Here is a 21,692-nt window from a genome sequence, read left to right as displayed (position 1 = left end):
AAAAAAAAAAAAAAAAAAAAAAAAATTCTGGTCAAGACCCTAGAATTGATTTGAGCCCCCCAGGGTTGGGGTGCGTAGTCTGAAAATACTTGTTGGGTGTTCAGGAAGTCCGCGGGTGGACCGAGGCCTGGCTGCAGGAAGCGGGGAATAGAAGCGCGGAGGTTGAGAGAGCCAGCCTGGCTCTGAGTAAGGGGTGTTGCAGTGTCAGTGGTCTGCAGGAGCTATGTGACACTAGAACCCGTCTGACCGAGCCATCGGAGGCCCACTCACCCCTGGAAATAGCAGCAAGAGGGGGCACAGGGAGTTTACGGCCTTCTCACTTCCCTGGTGACAGCTACTGGTGCTGTCCCCCATCTCCATACAGCAGTCATCTCACTGCCACCACCAAGGCCAGTTTAGGAGGGCATGCCTCCCCATGCCCACCATCCTGGAGCAGTCCAGCACCCTTGTCTGGCTTGGCCGACTCCAGATTGAGCAGAACACTCTTGAGGAACTGTAGACGGAACTTTTCCCCATCCTAGCACCTTACCTTGGACACATAGCCAAGGCTAGTGCTGTCTGTGGCTTGGGCAGCCTGCAGGAGAGGAGGAGAGATCGGGACCGGATGGAATTCACTAGATTCACGGTAGAATGAAATCAGCCTGCGCTGGCGCGGCGGGAACCGGAGCCGGGAGCCTGCCGGCCTGCGCTTCTCCCGTCCACCGCCAGGCGGCAGCAACAGGCGCGCCCCACCTCCACCCCACCCCCACCCCCCCACCCCCACCCCGGCGCGGACGTTCTCCCACTCTGGCCCCTCCCCCTGCCCAGCACCCGCGGGCGCAGCTTTGTAAGAAAGGGAAGGTATTGGGCGCTTACGACGCGCTTCCTCTTCCCTTCGCTTCACGGTCACTGCTCATCACCTTTGAGCTTCAGCCCTACTCTCTGTCCAGACGAAGAACCGACGGTTTTTCAAGACAGTGAAGGTTGGAATTCAATTCAGACAGCTTTGCGGTACGGTGGCAAAGCACAAGCTTGGCCTCCAAGTGGCCAGACTGCCCCCACTTACAGCAGCCCACTCTTCAGAACCCGTGTGGAAGCCAAACCCCTTTCCTCTTCCTATGTCCATGCAGATCCCACTTTCCAGCCTCCCTGCAGTGAGACGGGTCACATGACTAAACATAGGTCGATGGACAGCGGGTAGGAGTGACAGTGCCCCTGTGGGCTGCTGTCAGCCACAGATGGCACTAGCCCCTAGTATCCCGAGATCTTCCCTGCTTTCTCTTCTTGTGTCTGACAGCATAGAGGACCCAGAGGAGGACACTGAGGTCCTAGAAGAAGCATGGGTGCCCGAGTGACCTTATGGAGTGACCACATGAAGAAGCAGTTTCCCCCTCCTTCCCCCCTTTTCATGCTGACTTGCACAAGACCAGAAGAATCTGTATGGGATTAAGACACTGCGATTTTGGAGTTGTGGGTGTTAATTACCTGATTAATGTACCCAGTGTCCTTATCTATAAAATAGGGCCATTAGCATCAGTCTCAGGGTCTCGTGTCAGTGATGTAGAGTGGAGGTAAAACATTGAACCTAGGACCTGGCACACTGCAAAGACTCACTTCGTAACTCCTTGCAATGTCAGCAGCAGTTGCAGCAGCAAAGGTGACAACAGTAAAGAGACTAGATAACCTCTAGTCCCCAGTACTATGCCATCTGCTAAGAGGACCAGACCTACTAGGTGAGCCTATTTCACGGTAAAAGGTCTTATCTTCTTTGGAATAGGTGTGCTGGGAGCCTTGAAAAGGGCACAGGCTTTATGTGTGGCAAATGCTTTGTAAAATGAATTTTTTCTATTTAGTACAGAGACACACCATTAGAGTGGTATCTATAAATAGCACTCTGCGCTAAGGGAATCACACATGCTAAATGGGAAGAGATAAGAGTTCAGTTCAGATCCCGTCTCTTCTGGTTACTAGCTGTGGGACCCCAGGTAATTCACTTAGGCACTCTGTGCCTCAGTTTCCCCATCTGTAAAATGGAGATTGTAATAAGGTTCTTTCTAGGACTGATGAGTTAATGTAAGTAGAAAGCTCAGAACAGTGCTTGGCATACAGTAAGTGCTCAGTGTGTGCTGTTATTACTATACGCTCTAGGTGACAAATGCTTAGGCAACTAAAACTGCCCGTGAGTGCATGGAAGTGCCCCATCTTCATCTGCGCCCCCCCCCCAACTCTTTCCCATGCTGCTCTTCTCCTGGGGCTGGGGGAGGAAAGAAAAAAGTCAGAAATAGCAGGTGGGGGCAGGGTGGGGGTGAGACTTCAGGGAAAGGACAATGGGCTTTGTAAAATCCCTCCCTGGGCAGCCTGGCCAAGTTCAATGGCTTCAGGCCACATGAACAGCAAGAAAAATGTGGCCCAGGAATTTCTCCCCAACGATTCCCCTTGTCTTTCTCTGTGGGAATTTGGAGCTGCAGACACATTCCTTCCATGAACAGCGTCCACTGCAGCTGAAGGCCCATTGGCCCAAGCTGGGAACCTGGCTGGCTGGGCACCTCCAGAGCTCTGCCCCCAGTGCTTCCTCCCTGAGGAGTGGGCTCTGCAAATGTGCGAGGGAATGCGCTCTCGTTGGCAGACATCACAACCTGCTCTGTCAGGGACTGACCCCTCCTGGGCACTGCTGGCCCCTCTGCTGAGCCAAACTGCCCAGACAGCTTTCACAGCTGCTTTTTCACAATCTGTCACCCAGAAGTGGAGATTAGACATCTTGGACAGATTTCTCAGCTATTCACTCTTTTTCTAAGCCAAGTGCTTCCCAACTTAAGAGGAAACTGTTTCCTAAATGCTGTAATTTAAAACAAAACAAAACAAAACACTATAAACTACAGTCCAAAGGCCAAATCTGGTCTGCCACCTGTTTTTGTACATAAAGTTTTATTGGAACACAGCCACACTCATTCATTTATGTATTGTCTGTGGCTAATTTCACACTACCATGGCAGAGTTGAGTAGTTGCTACATAGAGTGTATGTCCTGCAAAGTTTAAATATGTTTACTATCTGCCCCTTAAAAAAAGTTTACTGGCTCCTGCTTTACTCCTATATTTATTCCACAAAGCACTTAAAACGGCTTCTAATGAGAACATTTAGAATAAAATAACAATTAACATAATAGTTAAAAAGAAAATTAAGAACCTAAGAAAATGCAAATAAAAGTAGCAAAGCAAAATCAAGAAACAAAACACAAATATGAAGGCCATTAGGGCCCACATACTTGCCAAAACCAAACTTTAAGTTTTCCCTGAGCTTCCTGGAAGTCAAAGGAAAAAGAGAAATGAGACTTAAGTCTCATAAGAGAAAGAAAAAGCCTACCCATCTTTATGTTATCCATAGCTTTTTCTAGCACAAAGCTGTTTGGGGCTTGCTTCAAATAGAACAAAAGTAATACCTACATTCCCAGTATCATATACTTAATTAACAACAACAAAAAATACCAGAAGAAACCGGTATGAGTCTGCAAAGTGAATAACAACTGCGGTGCTGTTGATTAGAGATAGTATGGGGTAAGGAGCTCTAGCTCACATGTTTAACCAAATATCAAACTAGATATCTACATGCACATCAGCTGGCTTCTGTGCACTGTGGTAAATGTGCACAAAACATTTTGAGAGGTGCAAGAGGCCCTCTTTGTGTTTATCATTTTGGTAGATCTGTTTGTTTCAGAGCAAACACTGGAGTTGACTGGGGATGACCCAACTTATCACTAACTCAGTTCGCAGTGCCTGGCACATAGCAGACCATTAAGAAACACTTGATGTGGGGTGGACATAGCTTCTCGGGACCCCAGATTTCTTGTGAAAAATGAGGAGGTTGGCTCGGCGCCTGTGGCTCAAGCGGCTAAGGCGCCAGCCATGTACACCTAAGGTGGCGGGTTCGAATCCCCAGCCTGGGCCCGCCAAACAACAATGATGGCTGCAACTAAAAAATGGCCGGGCGTTGCGGCGGGCGTCTGTGGTCCCAGCTACTTGGGAGGCTGAGGCAGGAGACTCGCTTGAGCCCAGGAGTTGGAGGTTGCTGTGAGCGTGATGCCATGGCACTCTACCCAGGGGGATAGCTTGAGGCCCCACCTCAAAAAAAAAAATAAAAATAAAAAAAAAAAATGAGGAGGTTGTGTTAATACAGAGAGTCCCTTCCAATCCCAGAGTGTCTGAGTCTGTGCTGTGTGGAGGTACAGTGTGGATGCACACTGTATTTCAGCCTGGACTAACGTGAGTCAGAACTATCATGGGAGGAAAGGATAGAGGAATAGCCCAGAGGAGGCCTTTACCACCCAGAGGCAAGAGGCAGTGGGTAGTCATTGAGAAAGTGACCTACGGCATTCAGACTGCCCAGATTCAAGTACAGGCTCTACACCCTACCTACCAGCTACATGATCGTGATCATGACAGCTCTCAGGCATCAGTATACTCACCTTTAGACTGGATATGATGACGCATCGCCAGTCCAGTTTAGGTATGTTATGAAGATTAACAGGACAATGCCTGTGAGTTACTGGTGCCAGTATAAGGGTGGCTTGTAATAAGCTTTCTACAAAGGGTCTTCATCACTTTCTTTTCCAACAAGCTCTCTGTTCCAGAGGCTCCGGCTGATGGGAGACAGACATTACTCCGAGAAGCTAAGAGTAATGAGCTGCATGTGCTCTTCCTCCCAGGCTCCACCCAGCACTCTATAGGGGTTGCCTTTTTTTTTTTGAAACAGAGTGCTACTATGTGACCCTGGGTAGAGTGCCGCCGGGTTACAGCTCACAGCAACCTCAAACTCCTGGGCTTAAGTGATTCTCTTGCCTCAGCCTCCCATGTAGCTGGGACTACAGGTGCCTACCACAAAGTCTGGCTATGGGGTTGCCTGTTTTAAGTTTCAGCTACAGTTGCTTATGTCATAGGTACAGGGTGGCACCTGGCATCTAATTCATCACCAAGCCCTGTCCCTTTTCTCTCTAGAAGACTTACCACACAAGTTGTTAAGATTGAACTGCGTTTCAGTCTGTGCTTAGCCGCTAATGAGCTGTGTGACCTTAAGCAAATGACTTCACTTCTCTGTGCTTTGGTGCCCTCCCCCTTAAATGGAAATAATGATGATTTAAAATGCATAAGGTTGCTCTGAGTTCTAAGTGAAATACATATGTGTCTCAGCCTGGCACATTGCCAGAATCAGGCAGTGCTAGTCGTGAGTAGTATCTATCACTTTCTATGCCTCAGTGATCTGTAACTGCATAATAGACGACCCCAGAGTTGAGTGACTTAAAGATAACACACATTTTCTTCATTAGCTCACTGTTCTGTCATGTGGGCATGGTAAGGCAGGGACATCTCCCTCTGCTGCATGCAGTGTCACTTGGAGGCTCCACTTCCAGGACAGCGTCCCTCACAAGGCAGGGAATCAGTGCAGGTGCTGGCTGGGGCCTCTGTTCTCCATACAATCTCTCCATTGCTGGGTTGGGCTTCTTGTAGCACAGTGGTCTCAGGACAGTCCCACTGTTTACGAGGTGGTAAGTTTCCCTGAAGACAAAAGCAGAAGCTGCCAAGGCTTCTTTGGACATAGGCTCAGAACTGGCCCAGAGTCACTTCTGCCACCTTCCAGTTAAAGTATGTCATAGCATAGCCTACACTCAAGGGAGGTGCAGTTGGCTGAGGCACCCCATCTCCTCTCACCTGATGTATTCCTGGCTTATGCCTTTGCATCTTAGCTTTCTCCCTGTTCTCTTCTCCCCCTTCCTGTCCCTACTTCACTCCAGGCACCAGGCAGACCAGTCAGAATCCCAGACCATGCTGTGTCCCTGCCCTTGAGTGCTCTGCTACTGCACTCGGAATAAAGACCAAGTTCTTAATAGGACACTACCACTGTCCACAAGGAACCATTACTATGCCATCCCTAAGATTCCGGGATTCTTCCTCGAGGGTCAAGTCCCACCCCATGAGGTCTCCACTGCAGATCTTTCTCTACCACCCTCAGCAGACTATCTCCCCCCAGCATCTAAGGAAGCTTTCTACCCCCAGCTCAACTCCTGGGCTGTCTTTTGGTCAGATGTTCAGTTTCATCTGGTCATTATTTATACATGGATGAATAAATGAATGAAGGAATGATCATCATAGCCCCCCACAAGCTATACCATGTGATGGCAGCATGATGTGCCTTAGGTTTGGGGGGAGGGGCAGCTCAGACCCTGGAGAAGAACTTCATAGGTCAGGTCCTGGATCTCTCCTCCGAATGGCCTGGGCGTATCTAGAACCAGCAGCTCAGGCTACAAGACTTTAGCACCCCAGCACCAGCAACAGCCTTCCTAGAAACAGTGCCACCTCCTCACTCCCAACCTCTCACTACCCACCCCTGAGTCTCCCAGAGAAACAAAAAAAAAGCAGCAGGAGGTGGTGCTCTGGAGGGATGGGGCAGCCCCTGCCCCATAGAGCATTTGTCCTCCAAAGCTGGTATCCAGCCTCCTCCCGGAGCCCACCGTGCACCTACAGACTGGTCCCAGCTCTGCTATTCTGAGTCCCGTGGTTTGCAGGAGGTCAGAAAGCTGTCCCAGAGGCACCCACCTTTCTATCTTTCTTCTGGAGTTGGGTAGCTTGAACTTAAAGCCTTACAACACTGAGTGATCCTGACATTTTGGTTCAATTCAAGTTTAGTTTGGGGTCATGGTCAATTTGGTAGGCAGAGCCATGTTCAGGGAAGCTGATTTTTTAGGCAAATTATATGCTCAGTACCTGCTTTGCCAATTGCAGCCATGATTCTAGGTCTAACTGGGAGAAGCCATCCACTTATCTATCTAACATTGACTATCCGTCCATCCATCCAGTTACCTATTCACACATTCATCTAACCATCCATTCCTACATCCATCCACCCATCCATCAAACCATCCATCCATCTATACTCTTATCCACCCATCAAGCAATCCATCCAACCTTCCATCCGTCCACCCATACATTTATTCATTTGCCCATCCATACATCCATGTATGCACTGATCAATCCAGTTCATGAACTCTTCCATCTGTGCATCTATCCTTTCCTCTCCCCATTCATCTTAGCTCTGCCACTCACCAAGTTATAGGTCTTGGGAAAGTCTCTTCACCTCCCTCAACTTTAGTTTCTTTCTCTGTAAACTGAATCCAATGGGATCTGCCCCCTGGGGTTGTCTTTCAGATAATTGAGATAATAACATTTGCGAAATGCTCGGCACATGGTAAAAAGCTCATAGGGAATGTGATTTTCCTTCTCCTCTAAGGAAGAACACACAACTAGAACACTGCAAAAAGGCAAGGTGTAATTAAAAAATGGAGTGTGTAAAACCAAAGCAATAATGCTGGAAACTCTTGCCTTCTTATTTGTCTGCTGAACTGCCCTGGGAGTTGATATTTAAAGCCACTTTGAAAACTTGAGTATTCCAAAATATATTTAAACGGTTCAATGGGGACGTTGACCCTCTATAATAGGCTCATTTGAAAGATCCTGCTTTGCTACTTCCTCTTAGAAAGATAAACAAGCGGCCCACAATGGCCGCTGTGATGTTTTCTTTTAAATCTTGCTTTCCAAATGTAGGACTTGGCGGTTGGACAATCACCGGGGGCTTGCTCCCCGCAGACGCTCTCCCTGAATGCAGGGAGCTCTAGCTTGGAATTCCTGGGGCCTCATTAAGCCCGCTGTGACTAAGTGATCTTGCCTGATGCTAAAACTGTTCAAAATGACTTGGCAGCAACCAGAAGTCAGGTCTCTCTGTTTTTTCTCAGTCTCTCTCTCTTTGTAACCCCAGCTTACATGTCATGAAGTGAAAACATCTTTCTTTCCGGATCTAGTGCAGGACAACCCTCCTCTCTCCCTAAAGCCTCACCCTGGTCTTTCTGAGGAGTTAAAGGAGAGGGAGGGAGGCAGAAGTCTGCCCCACTGTTGTTAATCTCTCCTTTGAATGAAGACTTAACTCCTGGGAAAACCTCTTCCCTGCTCTAAGTCATCCCCCCCTTCAAACTGCCACTATTTAACTCTTCTGCTCCACAGCTCCGTCTCTGGCAGCCTCTACCTCCCAGCCTGGCTCTCCTGTGGGACCACCTCTGTTTTCCAGGGAGGGGAGGGTGTAGGGAGAGAGGGAGAAAACCCAAGACAAGCCAAGGCTATCAGAAGTTGGCCACAGCCCTGCTACAGGGTCGGGAACAGCTCCTTGGGACTGGAGGGGTGAGAAAGAATTTTGTCTCACTCTGTGCCAGACACTTACAAATATGATCTCTCTCATTTGATTTTTTACTTTGATTATACAGTAAGGCACGAATATGCATGTACTTACATAACAAAACCACTGTAAATAAGCCAAAGGCACTTGACACCTACCACCTTTGGTTTCCCATTTTCCTCCCATGTATTTTTCAGGCCCAAGTGCCTAGAACAGAGTCTGGCATAGAGTGAGTGCTACAGTAATGTATTGTGGGTGTGTGTTTTATAATTTGTAAATCTCAAAACATTGAGCCCTAGCTCCCTTTGCTTATATCACATTCCATTTTATGAAAATGCCAGTGTATTTGGCAATCCTTTTAATGATGACCATTTTGGTGGTTCCAACTTTTTGCAATTATAAGCAAGGCTGCAATGAATAGCCCTATCTAGGTTTCCCTGGGCATGTGGGCAAGTATTTCTGTGGGGTGCATACTGAGAGATGGGATTGCTTGGTCCCAGGGTACCAGCATTTTTAGTTTTAATAATCAGCTCCCACGTTACCTTCTAGAGGGATTATATGAATGTCAACCTAATGGTAGAAGTGCCCTTTACCCAAATCCCCACCAATACTTGACGATGATGAGAATTCACACTTGCAGAGCCCTTCAACCATGCCACTTCTAGTCAATTCCTGGTATGTGTCAATTCATTTGGTCACCACGATGATCCAATGACACAGTTTCTATTATTCTGTTTTATAGATGGGGAAACTGTGCAGAGAGTTTAACTTCATTCCATCATACCTTTAATTTGTGCTAAGTGACATCTGATCCAGTACTATTTCCCCTCACTCAACAGGTGAGGAAACAGTCTCAGAGGATAGGTGATTTACCCAAAGTCACCCAGTCCATAGAAGGCCAGCCAGGTTTAGGAGTAACCTAGACAAAGACTCCCTTTTCCTGCTACTGCACAGTTAGATAAGCCGGGAAGCTGAGAGTCAGGTGGCCCTGGTACCGCTACCCCCGCCCCCAAGTCATTCCTGAGCTGACTGCTTAAGATGATGGAGGAGGGTGCACAGCGAGGGCACCTCTTCTTTCCATTCTGGGCAGAGGTCAAGTCAGTGTGGTCCCCACCCCTGCGCAGGTTCCCTGGGAGGAGCGAGACAGAGACTGCGCCAGCTCGCACAGCTCCCCCTGGCGGCCCCTGGGCGCGCGCCCGGGTCGGCGCCCCGGGAGAGTAACGGGCCGCGGGGAGGGCGCCGGGCGGCGAGGGCAGGGAGCAGACTCCGGGCCGCCCCGGCACGCGGAGATAAAAGCGGGCTGCGGCGCGGCGGGCGCGATCTGCGCGTTCTCCTATTGATTAGCAGGGTCTGCCCCGAGGCCACGATGCCCGCGACACGGAACTGTGGTGGAGCGTGAAGGCGAGGGAACGGCAGGCGGGCGGCCCCGCGCGCACCCCGCGCCCGGCTGGGCACTGCCCGCTGGCCCGACCCCCACTCCGCTCCGCGGGTGCCGGCAGCCCGTGAAAAGAAGGGCTGAGCAGCGGGGCGGCGGGCGACTGCCATGGGACTCTGCTGCTGCAAGGACTGGAGGGGACACCTGCGAGCGCCCAAAGGTAACTCTCGGGCGCGCACGTGCGTACGCTGCGGCTCGAGCGCGTGGGTCCCGGCTCCCTGCTCCCTCCTGCCGCCGCAGGAAGCTATCCACCCGGTTTTGGGGACTTCGCCCTAGTTTTCCAGGGCCCAAGACCTGCCTCGGCTTTAGAAGGGGCTCAGGTGTGGCTGCTGCGCTCCAGAGTCTCCTAACTTTGGAGGGGGCGTCTCCCCCTAAGTCGGGGCGCGGGAGCGCGTCCTGGAGCTTCTCTGGCCCGAACGACCCTGGCTGGAGGTTGCTGGCTGGGGGTTAGGGGATGGGGTCCGGTTCCAGGGAGGAAGGGAAAGAGCCTAGGGAAGAGTTCACCCTCAGGACCAGAAGCGGACTGCGGGCGCCAGCTGCAGGTCGGCCAAGTGCACCGCTGGGGTGGAGGAGCCCCTGGCACCCGGACCTGCCCGCAGGTCCTCTGCAGAGCGAGCACGGCCAGCGCCGGGCGCCGCCTCTGCGGCTTAACCGCCCGGAGAGGGACCATTCATTCTGGTTGGCCTATGTCACAAACTTGGACAGAGGGGCCCTGACTCAGAGTTTTCCAAAAGTCGGCGAAACCTGCGATCAGAGCTGCTTGTGGAATGCAGCAGGCTTGGAGAGGGTCCAAAGCCAAGAAACATGCTTGGGACGTTGGCGGCTGCCTGAGGTCCGGCCTCTTCGGGCAGTGGCCTCCACCACTTAACCCTTCACTGGCTGAAACGATCCATGTTGATTGCTGGGAACATAGAGGTGCATCCCTTTACTGCAGGACTCCCCAGACTCACCTGGCCCTAAAGTCACCTGTGCCGTCACTAAACAAGCAGATTCCTAGGCCCCACTCTGACCTGCTGGATAGGCTCTGGGGCAGGCCCTGCTAAACTGTGTTTAAGTTCCCCTAAGTGACTAAGTTGACTCCTATGACCAGGTGAGTTTGGGAATCCTTGCTTTTAAGCCATAAGGTCAGGCCAGCTCTACCAGAATGAGTACGAGTTCCCTTTCCCCTGGACGAGTTCCCTTTCCCCTGGACGGTATATTCTGGATTCCAGATAAAGAAAAGGTACGGATGTGTCACTCTTGTCCCAGAGATTAGTAATGCCATAAACCTACAGGTTGGTTTCACAGGGGGTTTGAGGTGGTTTATAATAACATGTATAAAAACTGGACCCTACATTTAGACAGGATATATGGAGTTCCAGGGAAAATAGAGCCCAGTTAATGGGGCCAGAGGGTAGTATCTGTGATTGAGCCTTTGCAGTCAAAATCAGGAAGGAAATGTGAATACTATAGTTGCAAAGTTCTCTTAGCATTTGATTTTAAAAAGAATGAAAAGGAATTTTGTGGGGGGGGGCTTTATGCTTGGAGAGTGGGGCTGAGAGCCTTGTGTGGTGTCTTCTCTATTATAGGAGTAAGGGTGGCAGTAGGATTCAGAGATAGGGTCTTGGCTGCGGGCTCAGTGAGGGCAGATCAGAGCCTAGAGCCAGAGGAACTTCACCAGGGTGAGCAGCTTTAGTCTTTCCTGACCCTTTCTCAGTAACTAAGGCAGGGGGTGGAGCCTATGTCCTAGAAGCCAGTGTAGATTTGCAAGGCCTTGCTTAAGAAGTACATGCACTCAATAAGCAGCCCCAGAAGAGAGTCAGGGGCACCTCCTCCTGCTAGATTTGTCTTCTGGGGCTGCAGAACCCCAGAGTCAACTACTGGCTATGCTGATCCAAGTAAGAAACAGACCTGGTCTGGGAATGTTCCCCAACTTGTCCTTACCCACCTACCCACCCTATTTGGACAGCTGGCCACAGCAGCTTGGGAACAGGCACCAAGAGATTCTGCAGACTGTGGAAATTAGCAAAGCTGGCCAAGTCCGGGGTGAGAGGAGGTTGGGAGCATTGGTGCCAGAGTGGGCTGCCAAGCCCCTGCCAGGTGGGAAGGAGAGCACCCGTGCAGCTGGAGAGTCTATGGTGCAAAGAAGACAAATATTTGGTTTTTAAATGTAAAATTTGCTAATGTCTAAGTGCAGTGGACTCATTTACCAAATGTGAACCCATGTGGCTGGTCTGGGTAGGTGGTGGACAGTTTGGACCATTTTTCATGAGTTCTACAATAAACAGGGGGAGGGTTTTTTTGGTCAATAACCTTAGGCATCAGGAATTATTAAAGCTTGAAAGGTTTTTCACTGAAAGCCTTTTCAGAGCCTTGAACACAGTGATGCAATTGTTCCTTGCCAGGTCAGGTGGATTATAGGTACGGTCTCTAGAACTTTGCCCGGGGAACCCGCTTTTCGTGAAACATCTCACAACACACATATTTTTGGACACACTTTGAGAAATGCTGCTTTAGACATTAAACCAATTCAGTTGTCATAACCATAATACAGTGTGTGTGTTCCCAAAGGCTTATGTGTGTGTGTGTGTGTGTGTAGCTGCTGCAAGCTACCTGCAAGCTATCTGACTCTCCTGCCTAGCTGCTGCCTATTTGTTATTAGAGAAGGTCAAAAGAGAGTCCATTAGTCGTTGATATCATTTCAATTAAGGTAACAGCTAAGGTAATGCAACAGCTGTTCTTATTGATTTCATTCTTGGATGTTTCTGAATTAAACTTTTACAACAGAATATTTTAGCCCATTGTCTCTGTGTAAAGCTGCACTCAGTAAAGTAGAAAACTCATATAATCTGCAATCTCATCAAGAGGATGGCAGAAATACATCAAATGCCAGTGCCACATTAGGAGGTGCCATTATCATGCCCATAAAACCCAGAGCCTGGGCCTTTCTCCAGGAGCCCCTGGCTCTTTTGGTAGCCTCAAAACTGCAGGTGGGCACGGTGGGCATGAGGGATTGCTGCAGACCCTTCTCAAGGAGAGTGTGTGATATGCTGTGATTTTAATCACAATTAATATCAGCGTAAGACAGATTGTTGCAAATAGAGCAATCCTAGTTGTGGGTGCTCTCACAGAAGCCAAAATGTGAGTGAGCAGGATCTGATTGTGGAGAAGGATTCCACTCCCCTGATAGCAGAGGGCTAATGTACTTGGTCTGAACTCTGAGGGCACCCGTGATTTCATTGTTTCTGGGGCATTTTTCCAGGTGCTGCTGTATTTAGAGCTCTGTGGTGGGTGGATTTCTTTCTTTGGGGGCAAATTTCATTTTCCCCGACTGTGCACTGTTGTTCAAGGTTGAGATGTGGGGAAGAAGGTGGCACTGGAGCACAGCAGTGGCACTGGAGCACAGAAAGAGCAAGAGCACACTGGTGGGTCCCTGCGACCTTAATGCACACTCACTCGTCCCCAGCTGCTTCCCCAGACGCTCCTAGAGCTCTTTGCCTGCACCCTCCCTGGTGGTCTCAGCATCAGCCCCACCTTTCAAGATCTTGCCCCCCCGTCAGGTCCTCTTCTCTCCCCAACATCCTCACCCTCCCTTCTGTCCGCCCCTGATATCAGCCCATAGACCTGCCTAAATTGCTCAGTGGAAAAGTAAAAACCAGAAACAATAGTAAGACCAACCTCTTGACCCCTCTGTGCTCCATAAGCCCTGCCCTTTGTTCCTCTCCTCCAGCTGCAGCACTGAGCACCTCAGAGCTTGCCCTCTTCTGCCCCACCAGCACTTCTTCTGCCTCCTGGGTCTGCTCTGGGGCTCTATCCTGCCCCCCTTGTTGCTATGACCTCTGTCATCTTCTGAGCTGCCACCCTGGGGCCCTGATGGTCATGATTGACTCTAGGCAAACAGCCTCCCCCCTTAGCACTCATCTCCAGCCTGCAAATCCAGAAGCCTGTGCCAGCCCTCCCACTGTAGTTCTGTGCCCCACCTATCTCCCCTTCTGGGCGCTGGGCTCTCTGCCCTGTTCTGTTCTTCATTGTCCACAGCCAAAAGTTGACACACCTGTGGTTGTACCCCACAACTGCACTGCTTCCTGATGGGTCATCCCAAGTTCATCTGAGCCCCTTCTACTCCCCCATCCAAATCAGTACCCCATGTGGCTTTTGTCACACTGAGCCTCTTCTCAAACCCTGCCTTGTCCCAGTGCTCCTGCAGAAAAGGCCCGGTGTCTTAGCCTTGTTGTCATACCTTCCAGCCCCCTTATCACACAGCCTGGAGCTCTCTGGTGCCTGCCACACACCACATGCTCTCAGGGTGCCTTCAGCCATGCCCCATGTCAGTCAAGCCCCGGGCAGGTGGCTTGTGCCTGGAGCCATCGTCAAGGTCCTGGCCCTTGGGCCTGTTTCATTTCATTCTCTCTAGCACTATAGTTGATCTGGGTCTGCCAGCCCTGGCTGGTCGTCATCTTGTCACCTCTGTGATCTGGTACTGAACTGGCACAGATTCTGTGCTCCATGAACACTGGTAAGAATATGGGCAGAGATGGGAAGATCATTATGTTCCTGCTGGCCAGGCCCAGGGTGTCAGTGTTGTGTGATACCAGCAGATCCTTGTGGTAGCCCATTCAGGAGAGTCCAGCTCTTTGGGTGTATCACTGTGCCCTAACAGTGTGCACTGGGATGGGGTCCTGTGGACCCTGTGTCCCTTTGCTGATGGACAAAGTGTAGGTTCCTCTGGGCATGGAAACTGTAGGGTGCAGAGGCCAGTGGGCCCAGGCAAGGCTGCTACTGTAGGGACAGTACAAGATAGACAGACAGAGGTGCCCATCTCTGACCTGGAGGGAGGGAATAGGAAGGGAGGACATAGGGAGTGACGGCCGTCATCAGGTCAGGATGATAGGACTGGTTCTGCTGTGTAAAGGCCTTTATAGCCTTTGAGCCTACCTTCTTCAGAAGGTTCCAGTTTTCATGACACAAGATTTCTTGACCTTCAGAAGGTTCCAGTTTTCAAGATTGCTAACAGGCAGCTGCCATCCAGGCTTTATTCATTTATTTCAGTCATGTGTTGGGCACCCACTCCGTCCACATGAGACTTTGTGCCGGGCACTGCGCATAAAGAAAATCTGCCCTCAGTGTGCTCATGGCCCGAGACCCAGGTAGCAGAAGTGGCATTGCACACTGGGGAGAATGCAGGGTGAGCAGCAAGCTGGGGTACACAGGGCAGACTGTAGGGCAAGAGCCTCACCCAGTCTGAAGGGTCAGAGAGTACCCAGACCAGGTGGTGTCTGAGCCGGGTCTTATGGGAGGAGTCTGCAACCCATTAGAAAAAATAAGAAAGGGCTTTCCAGGCACGCAGAGGCATTCAGGGAGATGCCCCCTCAGGGCAAGTGGCTGCCCTGGCTCGGCCACTCATGCTCTGCTCCTGTCCTCAGGGACCTGCACACCCAGATGCTCCTTGGGTTTGCCTGCTCAGCCCTGTTACTGGCAAACTCATCAGAGTTGTTTCCCAGTGTAGGCCCTACTCCCTCCCACTGGACGCTTGCATTGGATGTCGGCTCCCTAGACATCACTGGGGAGATCTAGGCTTATCAGGCTAAGTCTGAACTCTTGATTTTGCTTTCTCCTCTGACTCACCCAAGTCCTGCCAGTTGTACTTCCAAAATGCATCTCAATCCTTCTGCTGGGTTCCATCCCAGGCCAGCACCTTGATCCCCGCTGTCACCATCCTGCTCACACCTGCTGTACTGCAGGGGCCCTTCCCCCACCCTGTCCACCCTCCAGCAGCCACACTGGCCTGGGCAGGCTGTCTGCTAGTCTCATTGCTCCCTGCTTACAATCGCTTGGTCAGCTCTTAACATCGCTGTTCCATTACCCTCCCGAGTGGTCCCCAGCTCCCTGCACCCCCATCCTCCTCTCACACACAGCTGCTTTTGTGTCTCTCAGTTTTCTCTGCCGGAAATCGCCTTGTCCCTGCTCTTGACCTGAGGACCCCAGTGTTTGTCTGGGCCTAAGCGTCGCTATTTCCTGAGAGACCTTCCCTCACCCCTGTTATTTGCTCACGTTCCATCTTGTATTTTTCCTTTAAAACATTTATCGCAGAGCATAAATATACATGTCAGTATTTTGCAAAATCTGCCCCCCTTACCAAGTAAGCCAGAAGCACCAGGCAGACAAGGGCAGGCCCTGTCTTTTGTTGGCTGCTGGAGAGGCCAGCAGGGCCGGGTGGTGTGGCAGCCCTGTGGCTCTCTGGACTTTGAAAGCAGTGGACAGCCAGCACAGACAGACATGAGCCCTGGATCACGTGGGCATATTAGAGACTCGTGTTGCTTTAGGATTGTGCTCAGGGGATGCCGCTCTTGGGCGTCTGGTCCTACTCAGTTTCTGAGAAGTGTCCCTCTTTGTGACTTCTTACCCACTCTAGCAGTCCTGTGCATGTTTTTTCACAAAAGGAACCAGCATCAGGCAGAGAATTTGGTTTCATTCCCAAGCTAAGCTGCCCCCTCACTGCTTGGAGCCCTGGCATGCCTACCTGTGAAAGGGGACAGGCATGTCAACCTCAGGAGTTGTCAGAAAGCACAGTGAGAGTCCCGAGAAGGTCCCCCTTCTCAGAACCTCCGTTTCTTTATCTGGGGAGAAGGAAAAGGGCAAGACTAGATAATCTCTGAGACTTATGGTAGCTTGAACCTTGGATGATTCTCTGAGGAAACTCTGAACTGCTCTGTGCTCCTAACAGCAGCAGCAGAAGCCCAGCGCCCTCTCCCACCTACTTGGAGATGACCTTAGTAGTCCAGCTGGGGGAAGGGAGTGAGATGACAAGCGTGGGGCAGCAGCTGTTCTTTGACCAAGTTTAGGAACAAGTCTCTTTAACAGTGCATAGCCAAGGTCCACACTGCTGGCCCCTGGGCTACTCTTAATGGCCTCAGAGAGGAACCAGTCCTGGGAAGCTCAAGGTCCCTCATCTTGGCCTTTAGGGCATCAAGTCTCCCAGAGGGCTTTATAGTAATGAACTCCTGAAGGGGGTAGGGAAGAAAATGACTGCAGGTGTGTTTTCCCATCTTGATAGTCTCTGTGGGTCCTGGCACCCATAGGGGCCCTTCTTCAGCAATCCCACCACCAAAATGGAGAGCATCCAAATAAAGTGAACCCTTAAAATAGCTCCATCCCCTCCAGCCCCTACCTGGCTATGTAGCTATTGCACATCTTGCCTGAATTAGATCCTTTGCTGGGTTCTTCCCTCAAACAGCTATCGCCGTACTCTTTCTTAAAATGGTGGTATTGAGGTATATTTCACACGCTACCGAATTCGTATAATTCAGCAGTTTTTTTTTTTTTTTTGAGACGGAGCCTCAAGCTATCCCCCTGGGTAGAGTGCCATGGCATCACGCTCACAGCAACCTCCAACTCCTGGGCTCAAGCGAGTCTCCTGTCTCAGCCTCCCAAGTAGCTGGGACCACAGGCGCCCGCCACAACGCCTGGCCATTTTTTGGTTGTAGCCATCGTTGTTTGGCGGGCCCCGGCTGGGGATTCGAACCCGCCACCTTAGGTGTATGTGGCTGGCGCCTTAGCCGCTTGAGCCACAGGCGCCGAGACAATTCAGCAGTTTTTAATGTATTCAGAGTTATACACCATCACCAGAATCCTATCTGGGAACATTTTCATTACCCCACAAAGAAACCCCATGTGTATTAGCACCTCTCCCCCACCTGTACCTCAGCGTCAGGCAACCACTAAACGATTTTCATTTATTGTATTTTTGTGTGATGGATTTCTTTCACTTAGCCTGGATTCATCCATATCTCACTACTTCAGTTCTTTTTATGGCTGAATAATATTCCATAGTATGAACATGCCACATTTTATTTATCCAGTCACCAGTTGATTTGGATTCTCTTTTGCTAATTTTTCTTGAAGATTTTTGTGTCTGTACTTGGAAGGAATATTAGTTTCCCTGCCGTGTCTTTGTTTTTGATATCAGAGGAATACTGGCCACATAGGAGGAATTGGGAACTGTTCCCTCTTTTTCTGTGTTTTGGAAGAATAAACATTTGATATTTATTCTTCTTAAATGTTTGATAGTTTAGATTTTCTATTTCTTTTTGAGTTGGTTTTGGTAGTTTGTATCTTTCTAGGAATTTGTGTCATCTAAGTCAACTAATTTGTTGACAAGGGGTTGTTCATATTATTCTCTTACAATCCTTCTTAATCTGTAAGATCGGCAGTGATGTTCCCTCTTACATTCCTGATTTTAATAATTTGAATCCTCTTTTTTTTTTTTCTTGGCCAGTGTGAAGTTTGTCAAACTTGATTATCTTTTCAAAGAATCTTCTTTTGCTGATTTTTCCTATTGTTTTTCTAGTCTTTGCTTTATTTATTTCTACTCTAGTCTAGTTTCCTGCCATCTGTTTGAGTTGGATTTGGTTTGTTCTTTGTCTAGTTTCTTAAAGTGTGAGGTTACATTACTGATTCAAGATCTTTCTTTTTTTATAAAATAGACATTTATGGCTATAAAGGTTCCCCTAATCCCACTTCTACTGCGTTCTGTAAGTTTTAGCACATTGTATTTTTATTTTCATCTATCTCAAAGTGTTTTTAAAATTTCTGTTGTGATTGATTCTTTGGATATATATTGTATTTATTTATTTGCATTTTTTTGGCTGGGGCTGGGTATGAACCCGCCACCTCCAGCATATGGGGCTAGTGCACTACTCCTTTGAGCCACAGGCGCTGCCCAAGTATTTGTTTATTTTTTTAGAGACAGGCTCTTGGTTATGTTTCTCAGACTGGAATGCAATGGATATTCACAGACACAATCATAAGATACTACACCCTTAAACCCCTGGGCTCAAGCCATCCTCTTGCCTCAGCTTCCCAAGCAGCTGGAACTACAAATGGTTGCCATCACTCTTGGCATCTCTGGATACTTAGGAGTGAGTTGTTTAGTTTCTACATATATGTGAATTTCTCAAATTTCCTTTTTCTAAGTTGATTTCTAATTTCATTCCTCAGTAGTCATAGAACACACTTCATACTTTAATCAAAGTTTTAATCAATTCGTTAAAAAGTTAAGATTTGCATTGTGATTTAGTATATGGTCTTTTCTGAAATATGTTCCAGGGACCCTGGAGAAAAATGTATATTCTGTTACTGTTGGGTGGAACATGTATGTTAGGTCTACTTGATTCTTTGTATTATTCAAATCTTCTGTTTCCTTGTTGACATTATGCCTATTTCTATTATTGAAAGTAGACTATTGAAGTCTTCAACAATTGTTGAATCTTTCGCCAATCCTATCCATTATTACATCATGAATTATGGGCCTATGTTCTTAGGGGCATATAGATTTAAAATTGATTTATCTTCCTTCTGCACCTACACTTTTTTCAGTATAAAATTTTCATCTTGTCTCTAGTAACATTTTTGTTTTGAAGTCTATTTTGAAAACTGTCCATTCATGTTTTTTACCCATTTTTTGATGAGGCTGTTTTTTTTTTCTTGCTAATTTGTTTGAGTTCTTTGCAGATTCTGATATTGGTCCTTTGTCAGATGTATAGTGGCAAATATTGTCTTTCATTCTGCAGGTTTTCTGTTTAATCTGTTTATTATTTCCTTTGCTGTGCAGAAGCTTTTAAATTTAAGTTCCATTTATTTATTTTTATTGTTGCTGTATTTACCATTGGGATCTTGGTTATAAATGCTTTGCCTAGGTACTATCTAGAAGAGTTTTTCCTGCATTTTTTCCTAGAATTTTTACGACTTCATGCCTTACATTTAAATCTTATATTTGTCTTGAATTAACTTTTGTATATGGCAAAAGATAGAGGTCTTGTTTCATTCTTCTGTGTGTGGCTATCCAGATTTCCTAGCACCATTTATTGAATAGGGTGTTCTTTCTCTAGTGTATGTTTTTGTCTGCTCTGTCAGATCAGTTGGTCATAGCTGTTTGGTTTTATTTTGGGGTTCTCTACTCTGTTCCATTGGTCTATATTTCTACATTTATACCAGTACTGTGCTGTTTTTTTTACCAATACATGACTTGAAGTCATGTATTTCCTCCAGATTTGTTCTTTTTGTTTAACATTGTTTCAGTTATTTGGTCTCATTTTGGTTTCAAATGAAGCTTAGGATTATTTTTTCTAAATATGTGGAATATGGTGTTGGTATTTTGATGGCGATAACACTGAATCTGTAAATCACTTTGGACAGTATGGAAATTTTAACTATTTTGATTCTGCCAATTCATGAACAAGGGATATTTTTCCATTTGCTTGTGTCTTCTGTGATTTCTTTCATCAGTGCTTTTAGTTCCCCTAATAGAGACCTTTTACCTCCTTGGTTAAGTCTATTCTTGGTATTTTATTTTTTTGTAGCTATTGTGAATGGTATGAACAGAAGTTTTTCAAAAGAAGATAGATGAATGGCCAAAATACAGGAAAAAATGCTCAATATCACTAATCATTAAAGGAATGCAATTAAAATTACAGTAAGATACCATCTCTATCAGAATGGCCATTATTAAAAAGTCAAAAAACACTAGATGCTGGCATGGATTCAGCAAGAGAAAGGAAAGCTTATACACTGTTGGTGGGGCTATAAATTAGTGCAGCCTCTATGGAAAACAGTATGGAGATTCCTCAAAGAAATAAATGTAGCCCTACCATTTAATCCAGCAAGCCTACTGCTGGGTGTCTCCCCAGAGGAAAATAAGCCATTTTGGGGGGAGGGGGAGGCTTGATGGAGGGAGAGTAAATGGCAGGACTACACCTATGGTGCATATTGCAAAGGGTACATGTCTAGTCTATTAAGTATAGAGCATAAATGTCTTAACACAATAATTAAGTAAATTTGGTGAAGGATATATTAACTAATTCCATATAGGCACTCCAAATTATATATAAAATCAGTGCATTGTACCCCATAAATGCATTAATGTTCGTATGATCTATGTGCTTATGACTTAATAAAAAAATTTAAAAAACAATACCTGCACTTAAATGTTTATAGCAGCACAATTCACAGTTGCAGAGATAAGGAATCAACCAAAGCACCCATCCTTACATGAACAGACAAAAAAAAAAATGTGGAGTATGTATGTGTGTATAAAAAGGAATGAAATAATGTCAATTTGGATAGAACTAGAGACCATTATCCCAGGTGAAGTATCTCAGGAATGGAAAACCAAACACCATATGTTTTCACTAAAAAGTGGGACCTAAACAATGGGGACACACAGGCACAGAGAGAATGGACACTGAAATCTAAAACAGGGGGTGGGAGGAGGATCAGAAAAAAGTGAGGGATTAAAAACTTACCTGTTGTGTACCATGAACACAATTCCAGTGGCAAGCATATAAAAATCCCTAATTTAACTATTATACAAGGTATCATGAAACAAAAACATTTATACATACTTTATATTTTGTAATAAAAAATAAAGTCTATTGTGTCTGTTATTTGTAGAGCCATTCTAGCTCTCTTTCAGGTATTGTTTTTATAGTATATCCTTTTTCATAATTTCACTTTCAACTACTTCTGTTTTTTAATTTCCATGTGTCACTTATAGATTGTGATAATTTGACCATTTTAAAAATCCATTGGCCTATCTTTGCCTTTTTATTGGGGCACTTAATCCATTTATATTTAATGTAATTACCAATAAGGTAGATTAATTTAGATATTTTTTCTGTACATTGTATATCTTTTTTTCTAGTCCTCTATTGCTGTCTTTTTAATGTTAAATATAAATTTTCTAGCATCCCATTTTAATTCTTTTATTGTTTTTTCACAGTTTTTTTTAGTTATTTTCTTAGTGGTTATTCTGGGGATTGCAATAAGCCTATTAATTTAAAACAATGTAGTTCAAAATTCCATAGTATGCAGAAACTTTGGTCAAATATTATTCTATTTTCTCCTCCTACTTTGTGCCATTATTACTATACTAATTACATCTTTATGCATTATCACAGTTTTACAAATATTCCTTTACACAATTGTCTCTGCAATGGGAGAAAACAGCTATAAAAATACATCTGCACCATCTTATATTTAACTATATAGGTGCTCTTTCTTTCTCTCTCTCTTTCTTCTTTCTTTCTCTC

At 47.1% G+C, this 21,692-nt stretch overlaps 1 protein-coding gene across 3 annotated transcripts in view; it reads left to right on the top strand.

Annotated features, from left to right (window-relative positions):
* Positions 1-21,692, top strand: part of ARHGAP22 (Rho GTPase activating protein 22) — a 191,505-nt gene that overhangs the window by 105,325 nt on the left and 64,488 nt on the right. Inside the window, exon 1 of one of the 3 annotated variants that reach the window (XM_023508008.1) lies at positions 9,708-9,787. The exons of the other annotated variants lie outside the window; for them this stretch is intronic. Within the exon in view, the coding sequence (XP_023363776.1) occupies positions 9,736-9,787 (52 nt within the window). The 5' untranslated portion in view covers positions 9,708-9,735. Of the gene's footprint in view, positions 1-9,707; positions 9,788-21,692 lie in introns of those variants that run through there. 3 annotated transcript variants of the gene reach the window in all.

The sequence above is a fragment of the Otolemur garnettii genome, unplaced genomic scaffold, assembly GCF_000181295.1.
Source record: "Otolemur garnettii isolate 467f Iridium unplaced genomic scaffold, OtoGar3 scaffold00217, whole genome shotgun sequence".
In the NCBI taxonomy this organism is placed as follows: Eukaryota; Metazoa; Chordata; class Mammalia; order Primates; family Galagidae; genus Otolemur; species Otolemur garnettii.
This window is presented reverse-complemented; position numbering and strand designations above follow the sequence as displayed.